Source organism: Dendrobium catenatum, unplaced genomic scaffold (assembly GCF_001605985.2).
Source record: "Dendrobium catenatum unplaced genomic scaffold, ASM160598v2 fragScaff_scaffold_716, whole genome shotgun sequence".
Classification (NCBI taxonomy): Eukaryota; Viridiplantae; Streptophyta; class Magnoliopsida; order Asparagales; family Orchidaceae; genus Dendrobium; species Dendrobium catenatum.
Genome location: NW_021319178.1, coordinates 21,939,158 through 21,959,121, shown reverse-complemented (window position 1 = coordinate 21,959,121; position 19,964 = coordinate 21,939,158). Strand labels below are relative to the sequence as shown.

Genomic DNA, 19,964 nt, shown 5'->3' with positions numbered 1-19,964 from the left:
GTCTTAACCGCAACGACGCCGTCTGTTTGGTAATCAGAGGTCGTTTGACCCTTCAAATGACGTGTGACACCAAGGCACGTATTCCTTTATTTGTTTGGGTCCTTTCTCGTGTGGTTTGAGGTATGGGGGTCAACATGAGGCGACCCAAAATGCTATAATTTATAAATCATGACATCCTGAAGATTATATGGGAACAAATATGTTGATCACTTCAACAAAGCTATAGTAAAGTCATTAGGTCCCAAGGAATTTTATCCAAGTTAATGAACAGTATTTGGCCTATAAGGCCCCTGATTGATCCTCAATAAGATTACAATTATGTGTCCACCTTAAGGTGAGGGTCGCTCTCCTTTTACTGTTCTGCTAGAATACCAACTTGGCTAGGTCAATTATGCACACTTTTCAAGAAAGATGGTCAAGCAAATTGGAGTATCTGACCTGGCACTTATTTAAGGTGTACAGATTATAATAATCATAAAATATTTTATGAATATTTAAAATATGGAAGCCATAGCGATGATTTGACCTAGTTGTGGTATCCATTAAGACAATTTTAAGGTTCCATGACCTTTTATGAATGGCAATAAGAAGACTACCCACCCCGACAAACTTTATTAAAACTCATCCAATTAACAAGAGATACCAAAATCGAATCAACAACAACAAGCCTTTATCACACTACTTGGGGTTGGATACATGAATCCTTTTCTCCATTTTGTCCTATTAAGAGTCAAATTCTAATTTAAATCTAATAAAGAAAGGTTTATTCTAATATTTTCTAGCCAAGTCTTTTTTAGGTCTACCTTTACCTTTCTTAACATAAGCCAAATATAATACATCTGCTCTACCAACAAGGTCATCGAAAGGCTGCCGTTTTATGTGACCAAATCATCTAAGGTGACTCTCCATAATCTTATCTTTCACTAGAGCTACTCCAACATTTTCACATATATGCTCGTTTCGTATCCTGTTTTAAGTTGCCTGAATTGAATAAAATAGTTAAAATAAATAGCATAAAGTATCTTTGATCAATTGAATACTCAAAACTCAATGACAATAACAAACTGATTCAGCAATAAATATTTTATATCAAATCCTTCTTAGAATGGAAATTATAGTGTTAAAATTTTTAAAAGTGCATTGAGGCCAAATAGTGTTTAATAAAACAAAACAAATAACTTTACACCATAATTTATTAGTAGTTTAGATATTTTAATCTCAATATCATTTAATTTTGTATTTACATATGTTATATTTTATATTATATCTTTTGAATGCAACATGTATAAATTATATAAAATATTTATATACATTTACGAAATATTAAATCTATTTCAGGTATTACATTTTTAGATGGTTAATAGCAACCCTTATCAGATTACCTAAATGAATACGATTAAAAATTAAAAAAAAAACTAAATAACCATACAATTGAATTAAATAATTGGATATCACTAAAACAAAATTATCATACATACGTCCTTTATGTAGGGGTTGTTTGTTGGCTAAAAAAGGAATGCAGTGTAAAAGGAATACTTTGAAGTTGTTTGAATAAGTGTAATGTAAATTCAAGTGAATGATTTTTTTTATTTAGTTTGAAAAAGTAATGTAAAAGAAATGCAGTGTAAAAGGAGGGTTCTCTGCCTTCATTTTAAGGTTATAATTCATCTCTCTTCTCATTCCCATTCTTCCATTGACCTTCATAGTTCTCCTACTGAATTCCAGCATAATCCTCCCATTATATTGCCTCACTCTGTCGTGATTTATATGACATTCATAACCAACGCAAATTCAAGAGAAAGAACATGTTCATTCACAAATTCAAAAAAATGTGATAAATTCATACATGGCATAAATAAATTGTGTATGTAAGACTTACGAATTCCCACCAAACTTTAGAAGAGCACCTTCTGAAGGTATTGTTCCAGTCAAAAAGTTCATCGACACATTGCTTCAAACAGTTGAAAAAAAATAAGCTTGATTAGGATGCACAGATCAATACCTTGTTACATCTTCTCCCTATTTTGAGTAATGATAAAAAGACACTCACAATGATTTCATTTTGTCCAGTTTAGCAAGTGATGGAGGGATAGATCCGCTCAGTGTATTGCTTGAAACATCACTAACAATAAATAATATAGATACAAATGAGAAGTCGATTAATAATGTACCATTTTTAAAAAAACACATAAAGAGGCTCGACAAACTAAAACCGAATATCATCATTTATACCTATCCATGAAGTGAGTTAACGATGATGATACAAGATGATATAAGAACTAAGAGCACAGAACAACTTCAATAGCATATGGCACACCAAAAGCATAAACTTAACAAAGTCTATAAAAGAAAAGGTAAAGTACAGAGCTCCATATACTTCTACCCAACTAAACAATGTAAAGTGGGAATATGAAATTGAAGCAAAATCTAAAATTAGCTGGCGTAGTAAAGCAAGCAGTGTAATTAAGGTGGAAAAGAATAGTCAGAAAAAATATCAAAAATAAAGACAGAACTCACAGATTCTCTAACTCGGAAAGGTTACCAAATTCTGCAGGGATAATACCACTCAAGTAGTTCCCCTGCAAGTACCTGCAGAAATATACCCAGATTACAATATATTGCAATAATTATATGATGATCGGTGATGAAATGAATATGCAGTAAGGTACGTTGCAAACTTAATTCTAAAGAAGACCCTTGCATTAAGAATCATAATAATAACAATAAATAAATACTAATAATTAAACCATTCCAAATAAACAGACTTATATCACTTGCAAATCAAAACTACAAAAGCAGGCATTTGATGAAGTGGCTAGAAAGCTGGAGCTTACTGAAATAAATTATGCAGAACATGGACAATTTTTTTTTAAAACGCTTTCAGCCAACAACAATGATGGCATAGTTATGCTACTCATATTTTATGCCTATTAAATGTGCATGCTAGATTGTGATTCTAGATTAAATTGATCACTGTAAATGTAGAGGAAACCCACACTCAACCATAAACTCAGATCCTCTAACACAAAAAATAATAATAATAATAATAATAATAATAATAAAATAAAAAATCGAGAAACCTCAAATCCCAGATTACATGAAATTTTCTCTCTTCATTTTGCATGAGAAAAATCAATTAGGACTTACAAAATCTGTAAAGCTGTACAGTTTCCAAGCTCTGGAGGAACCGTTCCGTATAAACTATTGCCATGTAGAGATCTATTACACATATAACAAATATATTACAAGGTGAACCACAAAGCAGCCAAATAAAATCATTGGAAATATAAATGGAAACTTACAATATTTTTAACTGGTTTATCTTTCCAATCTCCGGTGAAATGTATCCAATCAACCTGTGATTGGACAAACTCCTAGAAAAAGATAATATTCAACACTCCATTAATAATTAAAAATTCACTTAAACATGCTGCAGATAATTACATATTTAATACTATTGTTTTAGCTTGAAAAATTTTAGATGCTAGAAAGTCCGAGTATGGGCCAAATGAGCTTTGAATCAGCGTGACTTTTTTCCATAAATCCATTTAATAGTCAATAACCAAAAGCTGAGAACGGAAAATAGAATTAAATAACTGCCATCTTTCAGGTAAGTAGATCGCAGAATACAATCAATTAAGATTTTTAGAACAATTATTATGACAGTTGTATAGTTAATGAAAGACAATAAAAGTGTCACGTTATCATTGATGACTAAAAAAAAATCAAGGGCTTAAGAAGGCTTCCTTCATCATATCATTCTCATAAACAAACAAACAAAATCAAATCCCACGTGTGCATAATAAATTAAACCATGAAATAGTTTAATTTGCCAATAATGAAAGCTATTATAATCTAACAAGCTGCGTTTCAGGTTCGGAATTCAAGAACCTTTCTTCCATATTGAAGTTATTCTAACCACTTTTGTTCAAAATGATCATTATATTAACATCAACAACCATATCCCACCATCCAGTTTTGGCAATCTAAATGCTTCTAACAGGGAAGGTGTCATTACACGACAACATAGCACTCACACCATGGACAATGGGAGAAAGACCAAGCCTAGTCGTGGCAAACCACGATAGATGGTTTTTTCTGCAGAGAAAGTCGAGCAAATGAAGGACTCTTCCAATAGAGTTTTGAATCTCACAAAGTAGCAGCATAAGTATCACAAGCCCGTTTTCATAAAGATTTGTCACAGCTTGGGTCAATTGCCACAATGCCAAGGAAAAGGTAAAAGGTACCAAACTACATTCACGGGGGCGTAGTCCTCTTAGATGTGCAACGTTGACTTCCTCTTATGTTACTTGTATTGAGTGCTACAAATTAGCAACGGCCTTGCCAGAGAGCACTGGGATACTAATCGGCCCTCTAGGGCTACCACCCACCCACCCATCCTGCGGAGTGGTTTCTAGCTTGATTTGTTGGTACTCCATGCAATTACATGGGGGACCTCATAGTGCCAATGCTCTTATTATAACATGCAATATGAACGTTTAGTTTTAATATCATATTATATTTTAATTTGTAAACACTGCTAATTTTCATTATAAAATTAAATTTTAGTTTATTTTCTAATATTTATTTTAAAAAATAATAAAATGTTATTATTTATAATTTTTAATATTAATTTAATATTTTTAGTTTTATTCACACGGACTTTTTACACATGCAAATAAATATTATTAATTATAATTACTTCTGATAGAAAAGTACCACTAAAACTTAAGAGGGAAAATTCTATAAGATGGTGGTTAGACCTGCAATCCTTTATGGCACAGAATGTTGGCCATTAAAAGAGAAGCATAATAATAAATTAAGTGTTGCAGAGATGAGGATGCTCAGGTGGATGAGTGGCTTTACTCTTAGAGACAGAATGTGAAATGAGCATATACGTGAAAAGGTTGGAGTAGCTCCAATGGCAGATAAGATTAAAGAGAGTCACCTTAGATGGTTTGGTCACATAAAACGGCGGCCTTCCGATGACCCGGTAAGGAGAGTAGATGTATTAGATTTAACCAATGTTAAGAAAGGTAGAAGAAGACCTAAAGAGACTTGGTTATAAAATATTAGAAATAACCTTTCTTTATTAGATTTAAATAAGAATTTGACTCTTAACCGGACACAATGGAGAAAAAGGATTCATGAAGCCAACCCTACATAGTGGGATAAAGTCTTGATGTTATGATGTGAAACATACATGTACGAAAACAAGAACTGCTTAGAGATGTTAAAATATTCAACTCGTGGATTCCCCGCCGCCGGCCACCTCTCTAACGAGCTACACCTTGGGCGTCAGTTGTTTGCTAGTGGCATCGCTAACCTTGTTCTCAATCTTCTTCCACTAAAGTACCTCCACCAAGAGTGTGAGTGAGAGACCCAAGGTGAGCAATTTTATTTGTTAAACCGTGGATTAATATTTCCTTGCCATAGCATTACTTTCTCTATTTTATGTTGTTAAATTGTAAGCATCCTGTTAATCTAGTTATAATCGCATGTCTTACATAATTTCTACTTGATAATTCTAAAAGCCTAATTTGGGAGAACAAGAAGTCTATAACTAGTAAAACTTTAGAAGTGAGTATCCAACGCCCGGTAGGAATGGGCTCTTTGATGGAGGGTACCAACGTGAAAAGGATGTGACTTAAATAATCTTCCACGGAAGCATCCACGTCTAGGTTCACGTCGAAGAAATGAGATTTGAGAATGTTTATTCGTCCTTGATCATCATATAAGAAGCCATGGTCGGCTTCCGGATCGGCCATGCATAGCGGTGGTGGCGGTTGGAGAAGAACAAGCTTGAGATTTGTGAGGAGGAAGGGAGAGGATGATGGGAAATGACTTGGGGAGGGTGAGGGGCGGCTAGGGTTGGGGTTTCTTCTGGGTTAAGCCAAGTGGTTTGGGGGGAGAAGGTGAGAGGAAAAATCTGAAGTCTAAATTTCAGATTTTCATTAGAGAGGCAGAGCCTATTTGAAATTCAAATCAAACCAATTAAGGGATTAATGGGGCCGGCGGCTTGGGTGTTGGCTCCGGTGGAAGGAGGTGGGGGATTTGGGCCGGACGAGTGAGGGAGGCTGGAATCCGGCAGCTAAGGGAAGAGGGAGAAGTGGGGTTGCTGGCCGGTAGTAAGGAGGTGGGTGTGGGGGTGACGGCGGCTAGGAGAAAAGGGAAGAAAGAAAGAAACATAAAAAGAACCAAGAGCTCCCACGAAGGGGGTTGTTGGGTATTTCTTTTGAGTCTCTCCTAGGCTACTCCTCTCCTCTAAAACTCACAAAGAGATCATAAGGAAAAACTAAAATTTTCATATCAATAATCATCCCCTTTACAATGCAAGAGGCCTCCTATAAATAGGCCCAAATGAAAGAAAACCGAAAAGACTAAAGTGCCCTTGGGCTACAACATAGACTCAACTCCCCATAGGGGTAAAATGGAAAAACTCAAATGCAACATAAAACATAAAATAGAAAATAAATCAAAAATACAAACTTTGAATCGTAGCCGTCAATCCACGACTACGTCGACGATACACATGTCGAAATCTCTGACTGATTTTCACATCGTTGTATTTATAATTACTTATTGCAATATATTTAATTATTTTTCACTTTAAAAATGATAATATAACTAAAATAGTCGTAATATGAATTTTTATTTTTTAATTTTAATTCAACTGCATTTAATGTACATGCAAAATGAATCAAATCTGAAATGGAATTTATATCATCAATTGTCCCTTTTCTAGCTTCTAACTTTGCCAAGAAAATCAATTCATCAGCTCTCCTACTTTTGTTCACCTGACTAGAAGTAATCAAAGATGAAATTACACTTTCTCATACTAAATATTAAATACCTCTAATCCAAGTAAATCAAATCTGACTCTTTTCTTTCAACATTTAATAATACAAAAATATTTTATTAACCAATTCATATCCAAAATTTGTTCAAACTCTGAGATATGAAAGAATGTGATGCACCAGATAAAAAAAAACTCTAGCAGGCATATCTGAATTAATAATCATACATATCACCACTTCTGAAAATTCCTTAGCTTCTTGAAACTTTAAAGAAAAAATTTAAACCGGTACTGATCTCACAGTTTCTCCAGATGCTCTTCTTTTATCTTCAAGGTTAGTTTGTTCAGTTGTGACCTAGCCCTCTCTATCCTGCTCTCCCCTTTAAACGCCTTTTTTTTGTTCTCTGATTCCTTGAATATATGATCATTTTATTAATGCTCACGCCGCTCACGCCTCTACCTCCCAGCCCTTGAATTGCTAGGGCAGCGGCTGATCAGCCCATCAGCCAGTGCATGCAAGGATTACTGGACTGCCAATGGAATGCTAAGCTAATTTAATATATCAGTTAATTGCTTTAGTGCTGAAGTAAAAATACTTTTAAACAGTAATTGAATTAAAACTTAAGGAAAAAATGAGAATCAAAACTAATTCAATAACTTTCAACCCTTTATAAATTAGCATATAGTTCTATATACTCATTTGCTCCAATTGATGTGTAAAATACAATGGAATAATGCTTGGTGATTTTCGTGAAGGTTGATATTTTAAAGCATGGTTTAAAATTGTGCAATATGAGGCTCGCCTTGAGGCCCGCCTTTGTGCAATTCCAGTAAAAAACGCCTCGATGCTTACGCCTCAAGTTTTTTTATGAGGCTTGCGTCTCAACTTGGTTGAGGCCCGCCTCGCCTCACTGGCATGAGGCTTATGCCTCATGCTATATATATATTAAAACTTACATAAATCTTGAAGAAAATGCCCGACATTGGACTCTATAGGAGAGGAGGAAGGGGAGAGAGCGGTTTATCATAATGATGATTCAAATGAAGAACCCCTTAGTGATGACAGTGCTGGTGACTTATGAGTTCTTATGTGATATGTCATTGTTATTTATTTTTGGAAATTTGAATTATATGTTAATGAAAAGAATACTGGAATTTGGGAAAGATAGAATTTTGTGTTGAACTATATTTCATGTTGTCTTATTATTGGGATATTTTGATTTCACTTAATATCTTATGCTTTTTTATGTTTTATATTATTCAATCATTAGTATATAAAAAATTTATCATTTTATGTTTACGCAATCTTTTGATTTTGAGGCTTACGCCTCAAAACACCTTGAGGCTTACGCCTCTCCTCACGAATGAAAAACGCCTCAATACCCGAATACGCAATTTTAAACATTGTTTTAAAGTATAATTTAACTAAGCAAAATTTATATTTTTACCTGAAACTTTGGGGTATGACACACCATCACCCCTGGCACCCACCACCACCAGCCGCCCCCATAGCCGGCCACCTCCACCGTTAGCCGTCACCGCCACCTACCGCTGTCAGCAACCACCACAGGCAGCCACCACCCCTGCTTGCCCCCACTATTTTTGACTTTACACTATATTCATTACTTCAAACCAAATAAAAAAAATCATTCACTTGCATTTACTTTACATTCATCCAAACAACTCCAAAGTATTCATTTACAGTGCATTCCTTTTATAATACATTCATTTTATATTATATTCCTTTTTTTAGCCAGCCAAATAGCCCCTTAACTTTCTTTAAATGTTCTCGTCTAATCTTAGGACAACATTTTACTTAATGTTTCATATTCCGCCCCTTCATCTTAAAGTCATAACTAATAATTGATGTTAGGAATATAAACTTTCACTCATAATAACTTTACAATCTTTACAATCTTAATAATCTTTTTTCTTATACGAAAATAATTATTGTAACCATTCTAATAAGTAATGAAATGTTCATTTCTTTTTTCTTAAATGAGGTATTAGCATATACAAAATCATAAACTAGAGCAAAATCTAATATGATCCTACAAACTTCATTAGTTGCTCCAAACCATATCAAACATGAATTTCAAAAATCTTCTATCACTCTACTAATATGTCCATTTAAATCTCCCTCAATAAAAACTCTTTCTTCAAAAGATATCTTTCATATTAATTTTTCAAAGTCATTCCAAAATTTAAATTTTGAACACATATCAAAACCTACCTAAGGAGCATAAACACTTAAAATATTAATAATCTTAATATTAAAAATAATCTTTAAAGTTATAATTATATCATTAATGTTATTAATTTCTATAACATTACCTTTCAAATTTTTATCTATTGTCACACCACCATTTCTGATATTACTCTTACCAGAATACAGTAATTTAAATCCTAAATTATCAATCTCGTTTGTCTTCTCTCCAACCCATTTAATATCCTGAATACATAGAAATTTTATCTTTCTATGAATCATAATGTCTATTAATTATATTTATTTTCCTTTAAGAGAGTATATATTCCAAGTTCCTGTAATAATTCTAATTTCATGAACTAGCTTCTTTCACCACATCTGTACATGAAGTGAGAACCCTTGCTTATTTAACAATGCACCTGGACGTCGGTACAGCGGCCATTTTACACTTCTCATTGTATTCAGGCCCATGGAAGACAACATAAGTTCAGGGAAAAGAATAATAAAATAAGAAAATTTGAACATTTAAAAGATGAAGGGGTGGAATAGAAGGCAGATGGCTGGAAAATTGTAGAGAAAAAGCAAACAGTCAATGAAGAATGCAGGAAACTGCACTGGGAAAAGTAGTGTGGTAATGAGATGAGGCAGTAACAGTAATGAATGAGAAGAAACGGCAATAAACCAAAAAAAAATCTTCAGTGCAGTATTGCAATGCAGAAACTACAAGAAATCAAAGAACATTCTGATCCAGCTCTAATTCCAAATTGTAGTGCAGGGGAAGACAATAGGTCTTACAGGTAGTTTCCGATGGTTTTGATGTATAGGAAGGCTGAAACGGTTTTCAATGAGGTAATTCTAAGCAGAGAAGATATTAGCAATTACAAAAATCTACCGACTCTAAGAAAACTGTCACCTCACAAATCCCAGGAAAGGTTGTGCGGGATGCTGCCAGCAGCTTGAAAGCATAAGAAATAACGAATCTCATTCATATACCGAATAACATGACCCAGGCAATTACTTGAGAACCCTTACACTTGCAGAATAATAAAAAATGAATCCCAAAAGAATAAAAAGACATGACTGCCCTCAAACGATAAAGAAAAGACTTAAACATTATTAAAAACTATTAATATCTAATTTAATCTAATACCTAATAAGACATCGACAAAAATGACAAATAGGTGTCATCATCTTCTAATCACTTCCATTAAAAGTAGGTTTTATGTTAGTTCTTTTAAACACTTTCTAAGTAGCTAAGAACTACTGATGCAAACCTAACACGAGAAAAATAATGAGAAAGTAGAACACAGAATCCATAGGTAGAGAGAGAAGGAAGAATAGAAGAGATGACTTAAAATTCAATTCAGTTAGGGGTTGGTCGGCTGGAGTGATTTTGAGTACATTGCATTCTAAATGCAAGGGCTTCAAAAATTACATTGTTTTGTTATGTAAAAAGTAAATTCAAAGCATTTTTTTGAGGAATCTAAAACTCATCCTTCATTTTTTGTGTACTCCAAAATTGCTCAGATCATCCTATTTCAAAATCGCTGCACTTATTGCCTACCATACATTTGCTACTCAGTCCAGTCAAATCCTACTCCATCAAGCTCTTGTCACAAAGTCTTCTTCTGTGGGCTCCGAAAATTTGGCCCCGGCCTCCCCCGATGCTTTTTCGGGGGAGTTTAAACGGAACTAAGCTCTGGGGTAAATTTTGGGAAGACATATGGGTTTGTAGATAAGACACTACACAGAGATTTGGCCCTCATTTTGCGAGGACTTTATGATCTGAGTTCTGGTTTCCTATAGGTGCAAGTCCCTATAGTTAATTATCCCTCCCGATCACGAGAGAGAACTTTCGATTAAGGCTAGTCATCAATCAGATACGTAGAAATACGTGTTATCTGTCATATATTAGCAGCATAGGTTGAGGGTATTTTGGAAGTTGGATATTTAAAATAGAAATTTTACCATCTTGCACTCAAAGTGTATGGTGGAGGAATAGATGATAGACCCGATCAATATCTCATGGTTCCATCGTCCCGAGCCATCATGGTTCCTGGCCTACTTAGTCAAAGGAGGTAGTCGGCCCAACCTGATAGAAGGATCCTTGTAGGCAACCATGGGTTGCTTCTTCCAAGGGTACCTTGTAGACCTGGGAAAATATTTTCCTAAGGGAACAAACTTGAATCCACCATAGCTAATAGAGAGCTTTGTTTCCTATCGATTATATCATATTAATTCATATCTCAAGGATTTGATGTCACTAAGTAACATATTGGCTCTGGCCATAACCGTTATCTAGTGGTACAATTTGGCAGCAAAACTACTCAGTTCAGAGGGCCCTGGGTCATAACCGTTTACCTGTAATGTCATTTGGCGGCGAAACTGCCGGTTAAAGGACAAGTATTACGTCTTTATAGGCAGAAGATTGTTTAAGAATGAATCCTAATGATATTCTCAGCCAGACATTAGCTCTTTGTGAGCTGAAGTATTTTTCAGACTTGTCCACCTCGACAAACTGTTGTGGAGGGTGGATGGATTTTGTTTCAAGTGGCTGGATGGTTGATTTCAATTTTAAATATTTTTTTATTTTGGAATTTTTTAAATTTTTTTGATGTTTAAATTTTGTAGGTATTTGAGTGGAATTTTGAAATATGGGAATTAAACCCTACAGTTGAGATTTACTTTCAACACAGCCATGATCGGGGTAATTGGGTCATTTCTATTTTCATATTTTGTGAGAATTTAGGAGCATTTTGAAAAAGTAGGAACCCTTCGGTTGAGATAAACATTCAACACGGCAATCAACAGGGTACACGAGGTCATTTTCATTTGGGAATTGAACATTATCAACTCTGCCAATTTGTCGACAGAGGATCGGGTTCGTTGCTGGATTTGTGGTTTTATTAATGAATTTTCTTTGTTGGAGGTCTTGAAGGTCTTATATGAATGTATAAAATAGATATTTCGATCGACACCCTAACCGTATACTTGTTTGATAATTCGAGCCATGTCGACTCCTATCTATCCATATAGAAGGATCGGCTCAAATTGTGGTTCATTTACTGACCCGCGCAGCATCCCTAGACGTCACGTGTGTACCCATAATAGGCTCGTCGTAGCCCATGCGGGTGTTCGGGGGTATTTTATAATTATTTGTTAAACCTTATCGACTCCTATTTACTTGTTTAGGAAGAACGGGTTCAAATTTATTGACCCGCGTAGCATCCCTCGACTCCACGTGTATTCCTACAACACGCTCGCCAGAGCTTATGCGGGTGTATAATTACGCGTGCTTTTTTGTGTACCTCTATGCATACATATTATAGTGCACGTGCGAGGGGTAGTATTTTGGGATATTTGTAAACGTCTTCTGTCCTCTTACTTGCATGTTGCGGATCAGGTAGCATGGCGTCGTACTAGGGTCATTTGTCTGCTGCAAACAGGAAGACTCGTGCATTACTTGTTGCTTCCTACTGGTGGATTGTAGTGCACTAACGAATCCCCTACTTTTATTAGTAGATAAATGCATTCACTATAGTTCTCTTGTATTTACTCACATATAGCTTGTTGAATACACAACAAGTTTATTACAGTAACTCGTAGGCATCCGCATTTGCAATAATTCTTTGACACTTTGCTCATATGTGACATTTAGCATGTATAGCGGGCCTCTTGCAAGGGCCTATAGTCATCTGCATTTGACATGCATCTTATATGTTGTTTGCTTGCAGATATCATGAATATGTATAACGAGTCTCCTACAATCCCTTAGACTTGAGGGAAGGAGGTGGATGGCTCGGTGGATGGTCAATTTCTAGGCGTCAGCTTCTAGAGTTCGATTGGGCTTAGATATCGAACAAGCATTGGCGGCTCGGGTAGGTAGTGGTATTAAGAGGATCAGATGGCGTCTGGTAGTGTCGAATCGAGCTGCTCGTGTTTGGAAGTCTGGCGTGTTGAGGTCTTCGGCTCGAACGGAGGAAGAGACCCGGAGCAACGGTCTTAGGCTATGGGGTTTTGCGATAGAGAGAAGGGATGAAGTTTGCAGTATTGGTGACAGGAGGAAGTAGAGGTAATAGCAACGGGGTGAGGAAATTTGCGGGAGCAAGACTCTCGCGTCTGTCGAAGAAATAGGCTCCGTCTCCTCTCTGTTTTAAAGACGCGAATGGGAGAGATTCTTGCACGCGGGAGATGGGATTGTTCAGTGCCGTTCGTAGAGAGATGAGACTGTAGCAGGCGGCCGCATGGGTTTCGACAGGGATTCGAAATGGGTCGCTTGGAATAAGTATTTTTATATACTTTTTTTTATTGCTTATGTATAGGTCAACACTTATCCTTCAAACGTCAGTTATCTCGTCTCACCAAGCACCCATCATAAGTCCTCTTCTCCTTCACATATCTTTTACCCCACCCAATGAGCTCCCTTAGTGATGTTCACTAATCCCGTCGCAACAAAGTCCCATCATGATGTCCTAGTCCTTCACACATTTGCGATCTCACCCCAACTAGCTCTCATCATGAAGTCATCTTCTCCTTCACACACCAACAAATCCCAATTAGCTCCCATCATGATGTTTGCTAATCCCACCTCCGCAAAGTCCCATTCTGATGTCCACGTCTCCATCACAACCTACTAAGTCCATTAGTTCCTACCTCAACAAGTTCCCATCAAGATGTCTTGTCTCCTTCACAAATCATTGATCCCTACCCTAGCAATCTTTTTTCAAGATTTCCTCTCAGTCTAGATGATTTTTTATTTTTATTTTTAATTTTTATTAGCTCTATCCAAATAAAAAAATAATCTCTTCAAAGTCAAATATATTATATTTAATTTACACATAATTATTTTGAATACTCTTCAATTTTCAATACTTACAACAGAACAGCTCCTTAATAATAATCTAAATACATGCCATAAATCATTTTTAGACATAAGGTTATAAAGATAAGATAAAATAATTTTAAACTAAATCTAATCATATTCAAAATACATTCCTAATAGTTAATTCAAATTTAAACAATAAATTATCCGAAAGCATAATTTATCCTAATTTAAGTTGAAATGAACCTGACAAACCTAAAAAATCATAATAAAACTAGAATAGAATATAAAATTTAATAAAGTAATCTAATTTTATGTCTTATAATGCATCAATTCTCTTTGGGCCAGTGGAACTCTTCTTCTAAAGAGTCTATAAAAGCCCCTCAGTCTAGTTTTCTTGGTTATGGCAAACGAACTGCTTCATGAAGATCCATAAAATCTTCCGTAGAACCTTTCTAAACAAATAAAGTAAATCAAGAGGCTTAAATTTCAGATTTCATAATGCATCTAATAGTTGATCAAGACAATAAAAAATCACATAATCACAAGCATTGGCAACATTGGTATCAAGAACTCGTAATAATGAATAAGCAAGTAATAGCTGGAATCAACATTATGTATGGGTACTGAACAAATAATAAAGAGGTAAGGGTCTGCTAATATGTTGCATGTGAGCGAGGTCAAATGAGGTACCGAGTGGATGAATCATATGAAGAGATCAATGGTTGTGAGTGGATCAAGAACACAAACAAAATGAAAGAAATAGAAACAGAAGCAAAGACGCAACATGTAAGCATGTTGGGTGAGCAAGCACCCAAGCAAACAAGCATGAAAACAAGTGATAGAGTGAAGGAGCAAACGCATGGGTGGGAAAATGAGCAAGCAAGCAAATGCAAAGGTAGGAAAATGTACAATCAGGTGATCATACAAGTGGATGAAAGCAAGGCATGTTGCAACTTAGATTTCAAGATTAAGTTTTATATCATGTGATTTTTTTATGATACCAAAAGATTATTTTTATGATTATTGTTTCTCCTAACATACATTGGATATATATTCTTTGTTTTGTTTGTGTGTACTAACGTTTCAGGGAAATCATACTCCAAACTACCGAAGACTTCAAGACAAATTAAATTAGGATTTCTTATGATAAAGTCTGTAATTTTTTTATTTTTCTCAAGCCTGAGAGAGTGTGATTGTAATTGGGTAACAATGCACACACACACGGGGGAGTGAGTCAAAACTTTATATTTTAAAACTAATTGTACTATACAATTTTCAAATCGTAATAGACGGTTTGTTATGGTAGTTCCTCCAAAACAAAGTTAATGAAATTATGCCCAAAAATGTTTGTTGTATTTTTCGTACTGTACGATAATGTTTCGTACAGACGACTCACAGAGTATGAAATGGGGACGTAACAATTCATCCCAAACGAACCAATTATTTTTTGAACTGTTCGTACTGTATGAAGAAGTTTTCGTGCAGACAACTCACAGAGTACAAAATGAGTGCATACCAGTTCGTCCCAAACGATCTCATCTATTTTTTGAATTGATCGTACTGTACGATGTTGGGTTCGTACAAACGACTCTCTCAGTACGAAATAGGATCATCCACATTCGTATCAAACGAAGCATGATTTGTTTAAACAGTCATATTGTACGATGTATGGTTCGTACAAATGATTCATAGTGTACAAAAATGTGTTCGTACATAATCATACCAGACGAACTTGTTCAGTTTTGAACTGTTCGTACAGTACAATGTCAATTCATACAGCTCCTGACAGAGTATGAAATCAAGTTCGTACATGAATTTTTGAACTATTCATATAGACGAAGTGTGATCGTATTGTACGATCTGAGTACGTTCTAGTTGAAATTTTAAGTTTTCTAAACGGTTCTTCTTGTCTTTCACATATAAGTGTCCAAAAAAATTGACACTAATAATTTTGTTGCGAATTTATTTTGAGAGTGGATAAGGAGAGTGTTTGGGAGAGAGTTATAGGAGTGAAGGGTGGGAGATCTTTTGAGAGGAAATTGTGAGGGGATTCACAAGGTTGCCCTAATATAAGAATCTCTTGTTTATTCTTCAAGATTCTCCCTACTTCCTTGAAGGCTTGAAGGCTCTTGAGAGAAGAATTTCAAAGAACCATAGCACTCTGTCGTCACCAGGAGGGTACGGAAATTAGTAATAACATTGATCCACAAGAAGCTCAATAAACTCTTGAAATACCTGAAGCTAACTTGAGTAGAGCAGAGGGTAAGAGACAAGCAATTGAGGCAAACACAGCTCTCAGACGTGCTAGGACACGAGTAGAAAGGACGTTAGTACTCTGACATCATCAGGAGGGTAAGAAATGACGTTGGTACTCTGTCATCACCAGGAGGATGAGAAAGGACAACAGAACTCTGCCGCACTAGGCTGGTGGAAGAGAGGTTTTATAAGGGCTTCTCTGCCTTGCTGTGGGAGCAAAATGAGAGTCACTTTTGATTTAGTGCAATACCTAAAAAAGTCTTCAGGGAGTGAATGTAGGTCTAGTTGGACCAAACTGCTATAAAAGTTGGTATTTTTCTGTTCTTTTACATTTTCCTGCATTTTTTTATTTTCTGCACTTTAAATTATTGTGGCTAAAAAATATTTTGTGAAAATTTATCATTGTATCAAATATACTAAATCGGTTTTCTAAAATCCAAGAGAACTTTTAAATTATCAATTCACCCCCCCCCCAAAAATAACAATTCCCCCCCCCCCCCCCTTTTTGGTTAGCCAAGGCCCGGGAAAGCCACCCAGCACAAGAAACCGAACAGCCATCCACGGGAATCCAAAGGACAAAGGCACGGGAAAACAGCCAGCACAAGAAAACAAAAGACAAAGAGGAGGAGAAGAGACTCTAGTGAAGAAACCAAAGAGACACAAGAAGAAACCAAAGAGACAATGAAAAGAGGGAATGAATCTAAAAAATCTTCAATTTATGAGCTTAAGACACTCTACTAGATATTAATGAGCTGACATCTAGTAGAGGAAATTAAAACTCACCAAGAATAAAACACAACTTGTTTTGACCCCCCCCCCTTTTGCATACATCATACTCCCCTACTTGAAAAACTCATCTCCCGATGAGTTGCCTTGCCTTTTGCTTTCTCCGAGGAGGCAAAGACGGTGCATCCAGCTCTTGAATTTTTGCATCAAATTTCTTCAATATTTCTTCTTGCTCTTTCTCGAACTGTTTTTGAAGATACTTCTTCTTTTTCTCATATTTCTCATCATATAAGAACATGTGATATTAAAGTTTATATAATTTGTCTTGTAGTGGATCTGTTGAATCTCCTTCAGTTGGAATCCATCTGTCCATCAGAAGAGAGACTTCAATATCTTCTGGCTTTCTTTCTTCCACTAGATCACTATTTTTGTCTTTTTTCATTTTTTTCTAAAAAAAGACTCAACAAGAAACTTAGACTCAATGAAAGAAAGATTGAACCTAAAGAAATCTAGACTCACACACAACAACTGCTATGACTCACCAAGACACACAAAACTTGCTCTGATATCAAATTTGATGCACGCAAAAATTTGGGAGAGGGCCCCAAATTTTTGCAAGCAAAATATACTCTTACTATAACTTAAATGACACTCAAAACACTACAAAAATTACATCAGATAAAGCGACAACACTTGCACAAAACAAAACACAACTTTAATATTATAAAAGAACTTACAAACGACACATAAACTTTGACATAAACACCTTACAAACTTGGAAACATAAAGACACCTAAAGTTGCTTGCCAATCGTTGCTTTGAGAAGAAGGATACTGGTGGAATGAAACTTGCGGAGAGACGAAAGAGATTAGAAGCCGAGACGGAAGGGAAACAAGCTCGCAAGCTTTCTCAAAGAGTAGTAGAAGAAGAAGTAGTGGACAAAGCTCTCAAGCTTTTCCAAGAAAAACCTTCAGTTTTTCCATTCCAAAAATAACATTTTCACACTCTCTAAAACATACAAATCAGTTCCTATTTATAGGCAAGAAAGGGGAGCTATACATGCCACTATAACTACTAATTAAGTCAATTAAAAGGGGCAATTGAAAGGACAAAAATTCAGTCCAGATTTCTAGAACTGTCCAGAAACAGCCCAGAAATCTGTCCCAAAATAGCAAAAACTGCAGCATAAAAATTGCATAGAAATCAGGGAAAAACTCATAGAATTTCCCCCAAATAGCCACCACATCAGTCCCCAAACGGCACAACAAAAACAGAGAAAAGAAATCCACGGAACCAAGCAAGGAACCGCAGAACCGAGCAGCTCAGCATGGAATCGAGGAGCCAACCGCAAAAACCAAAGGGGCAAAGGCACGGGAATTCTTCCCAGCACAGGAAACTAGCAGCCAACCGTGGGAACCAATGGGCCAAGGCCCGGGAAAGCCACCCAGCACAGGAAACCAAACAGCCATCCACGGGAATCCAAAGGACAAAGGCATGGAAAAACAACCAGCACAAGAAAACAAAAGACAAAGGGGAGGAGAAGAGACTCTAGTGGAGAAAACAAAGAGACATAAGAAGAAACCAAAGAGACAAAGAAAATGGGGAATGAATCTAATAAATCTTCAATTTATGAGCTTAAGACACTCTACTAGATATTAATGAGCTAACATCAGTAGAGGAAATTAAAACTCACCAAGAATAAAACCCAACTTGTTTTGACCCCCCCTTTGCCTACATCAAACAATCTAGATTGAACATTTGAATACGCCACTATAAACTTTTTCGTATGAAATCGAATGAATCAATCACTGACATGTATACTTGTTTTATACAGATACTCACATCATTACATGCTTTAGATATGAAACTAACGAATTATGAAAAAGTAAATAAAATCCTACATTGTTTACATATTGCTTATGATGCAAAGATAATTGTCATAACTAAGTCGAAAGACCTAAATGTATATTCTATTGACAATCTACTTGGATCATTGATTGCTTATGAGGAAGGAGTGACTCGAAGACAAATTGATGCAGGTGACAAGCGGAAGGAGAAGATTATTGCATTGAAAGTGGATGATTCAGAAAGTGATCAATCATTACCTCAGGATGACGAAAATATTGCACTTATGACGAGGCAATTCAAAAGTTTCCTAAGAAGAAATCAATGGAGACGTCACTAGTGAAACAAGGATAAGTTTCACAAAAATACAAAAGTTTCAAATAACGTGATTTGTTATGAATGCAACAAGCATGGACATATTAAAACTGATTGCCCGAATCTTAAAGCTAATTCTGGGAAATGAGAAAGATTAAGAGAAAACTAATGTTAGGAAGGGCAAGAAAAGACTGCAAAGACCTTTCTGGCTGATTTTGCTTTAGATTCCTCATAAACAGAAATGGAAGAAGTCACAAACTTGTGCTTAATGGAAATAAACTTGATCACTCAGATCAAGAGGAGGTATGTGATTTATGTTATGATAAATTTAAAGTTTCTAAGAAAATACATACTGCATATAGAAAACTCAAAAAGTTGTATGCTAAACTGAATATAAAATATCTAAATTTACAAAGAGAGCATGAAATCTTTAAGAACGATCACACAAACATAGAAACCATATGACATTATTAGATGAATTTAATGATTTGAATAAAAAATATTATTTATTGAAAGCACCTATCCTGATCTTGAAAATGAATTTAAGGTGTTTATAGATGAAGCAAATCAAATATAACATGAGTTAAAAGTTGACAATGCTACTTTAGAAAATACAAACTCATTTATAAAAGAAAAACTGAAAGCTTTTAAGGAAAACAGGACACCCCTACACTTAAACAATTTTTCAATCCTGATCAGAAGCATAAAATTTCAAAATCAAGAAAAAGACAGTATAACTCACATAGATTAGTAAACATTTTTCCATGTGTTAAATGTTTTTTATGTGGAATGATTGGTCATATCTCTCACACTTTTATAATTCATAGTAAAACACATCTAGTGTGGAGACCTAAGATGCATAAAACACAGCATATCAAATATGCATCTATATTATCATTGTCAAAAGAAGAACCCAAATTTATTTGGGTTCGCAAGTTTAATGTTTGATCATTTTGTAGAAAAGCTCTCATACAAGCCCTCGTGAGAGCATTTGA

At 35.5% G+C, this 19,964-nt stretch overlaps 1 protein-coding gene across 10 annotated transcripts in view; it reads right to left on the bottom strand.

Moving 5' to 3' along the window:
- The window catches only part of LOC110101294 (LRR receptor-like serine/threonine-protein kinase FEI 1), a 116,037-nt gene that overhangs the window by 83,663 nt on the left and 12,410 nt on the right, over positions 1-19,964 (bottom strand). For all 10 annotated transcript variants that reach the window (XM_020829587.2, XM_020829323.2, XM_028696185.1 and 7 more), the window contains 5 exons: positions 3,303-3,374; positions 3,148-3,219; positions 2,518-2,589; positions 2,051-2,122; positions 1,880-1,951 (listed from right to left, as the gene is read on the bottom strand). In XM_020829587.2, the coding sequence (XP_020685246.1) occupies positions 1,880-1,951; positions 2,051-2,122; positions 2,518-2,589; positions 3,148-3,219; positions 3,303-3,374 (360 nt within the window). The remainder of the gene's footprint in view (positions 1-1,879; positions 1,952-2,050; positions 2,123-2,517; positions 2,590-3,147; positions 3,220-3,302; positions 3,375-19,964) is intronic.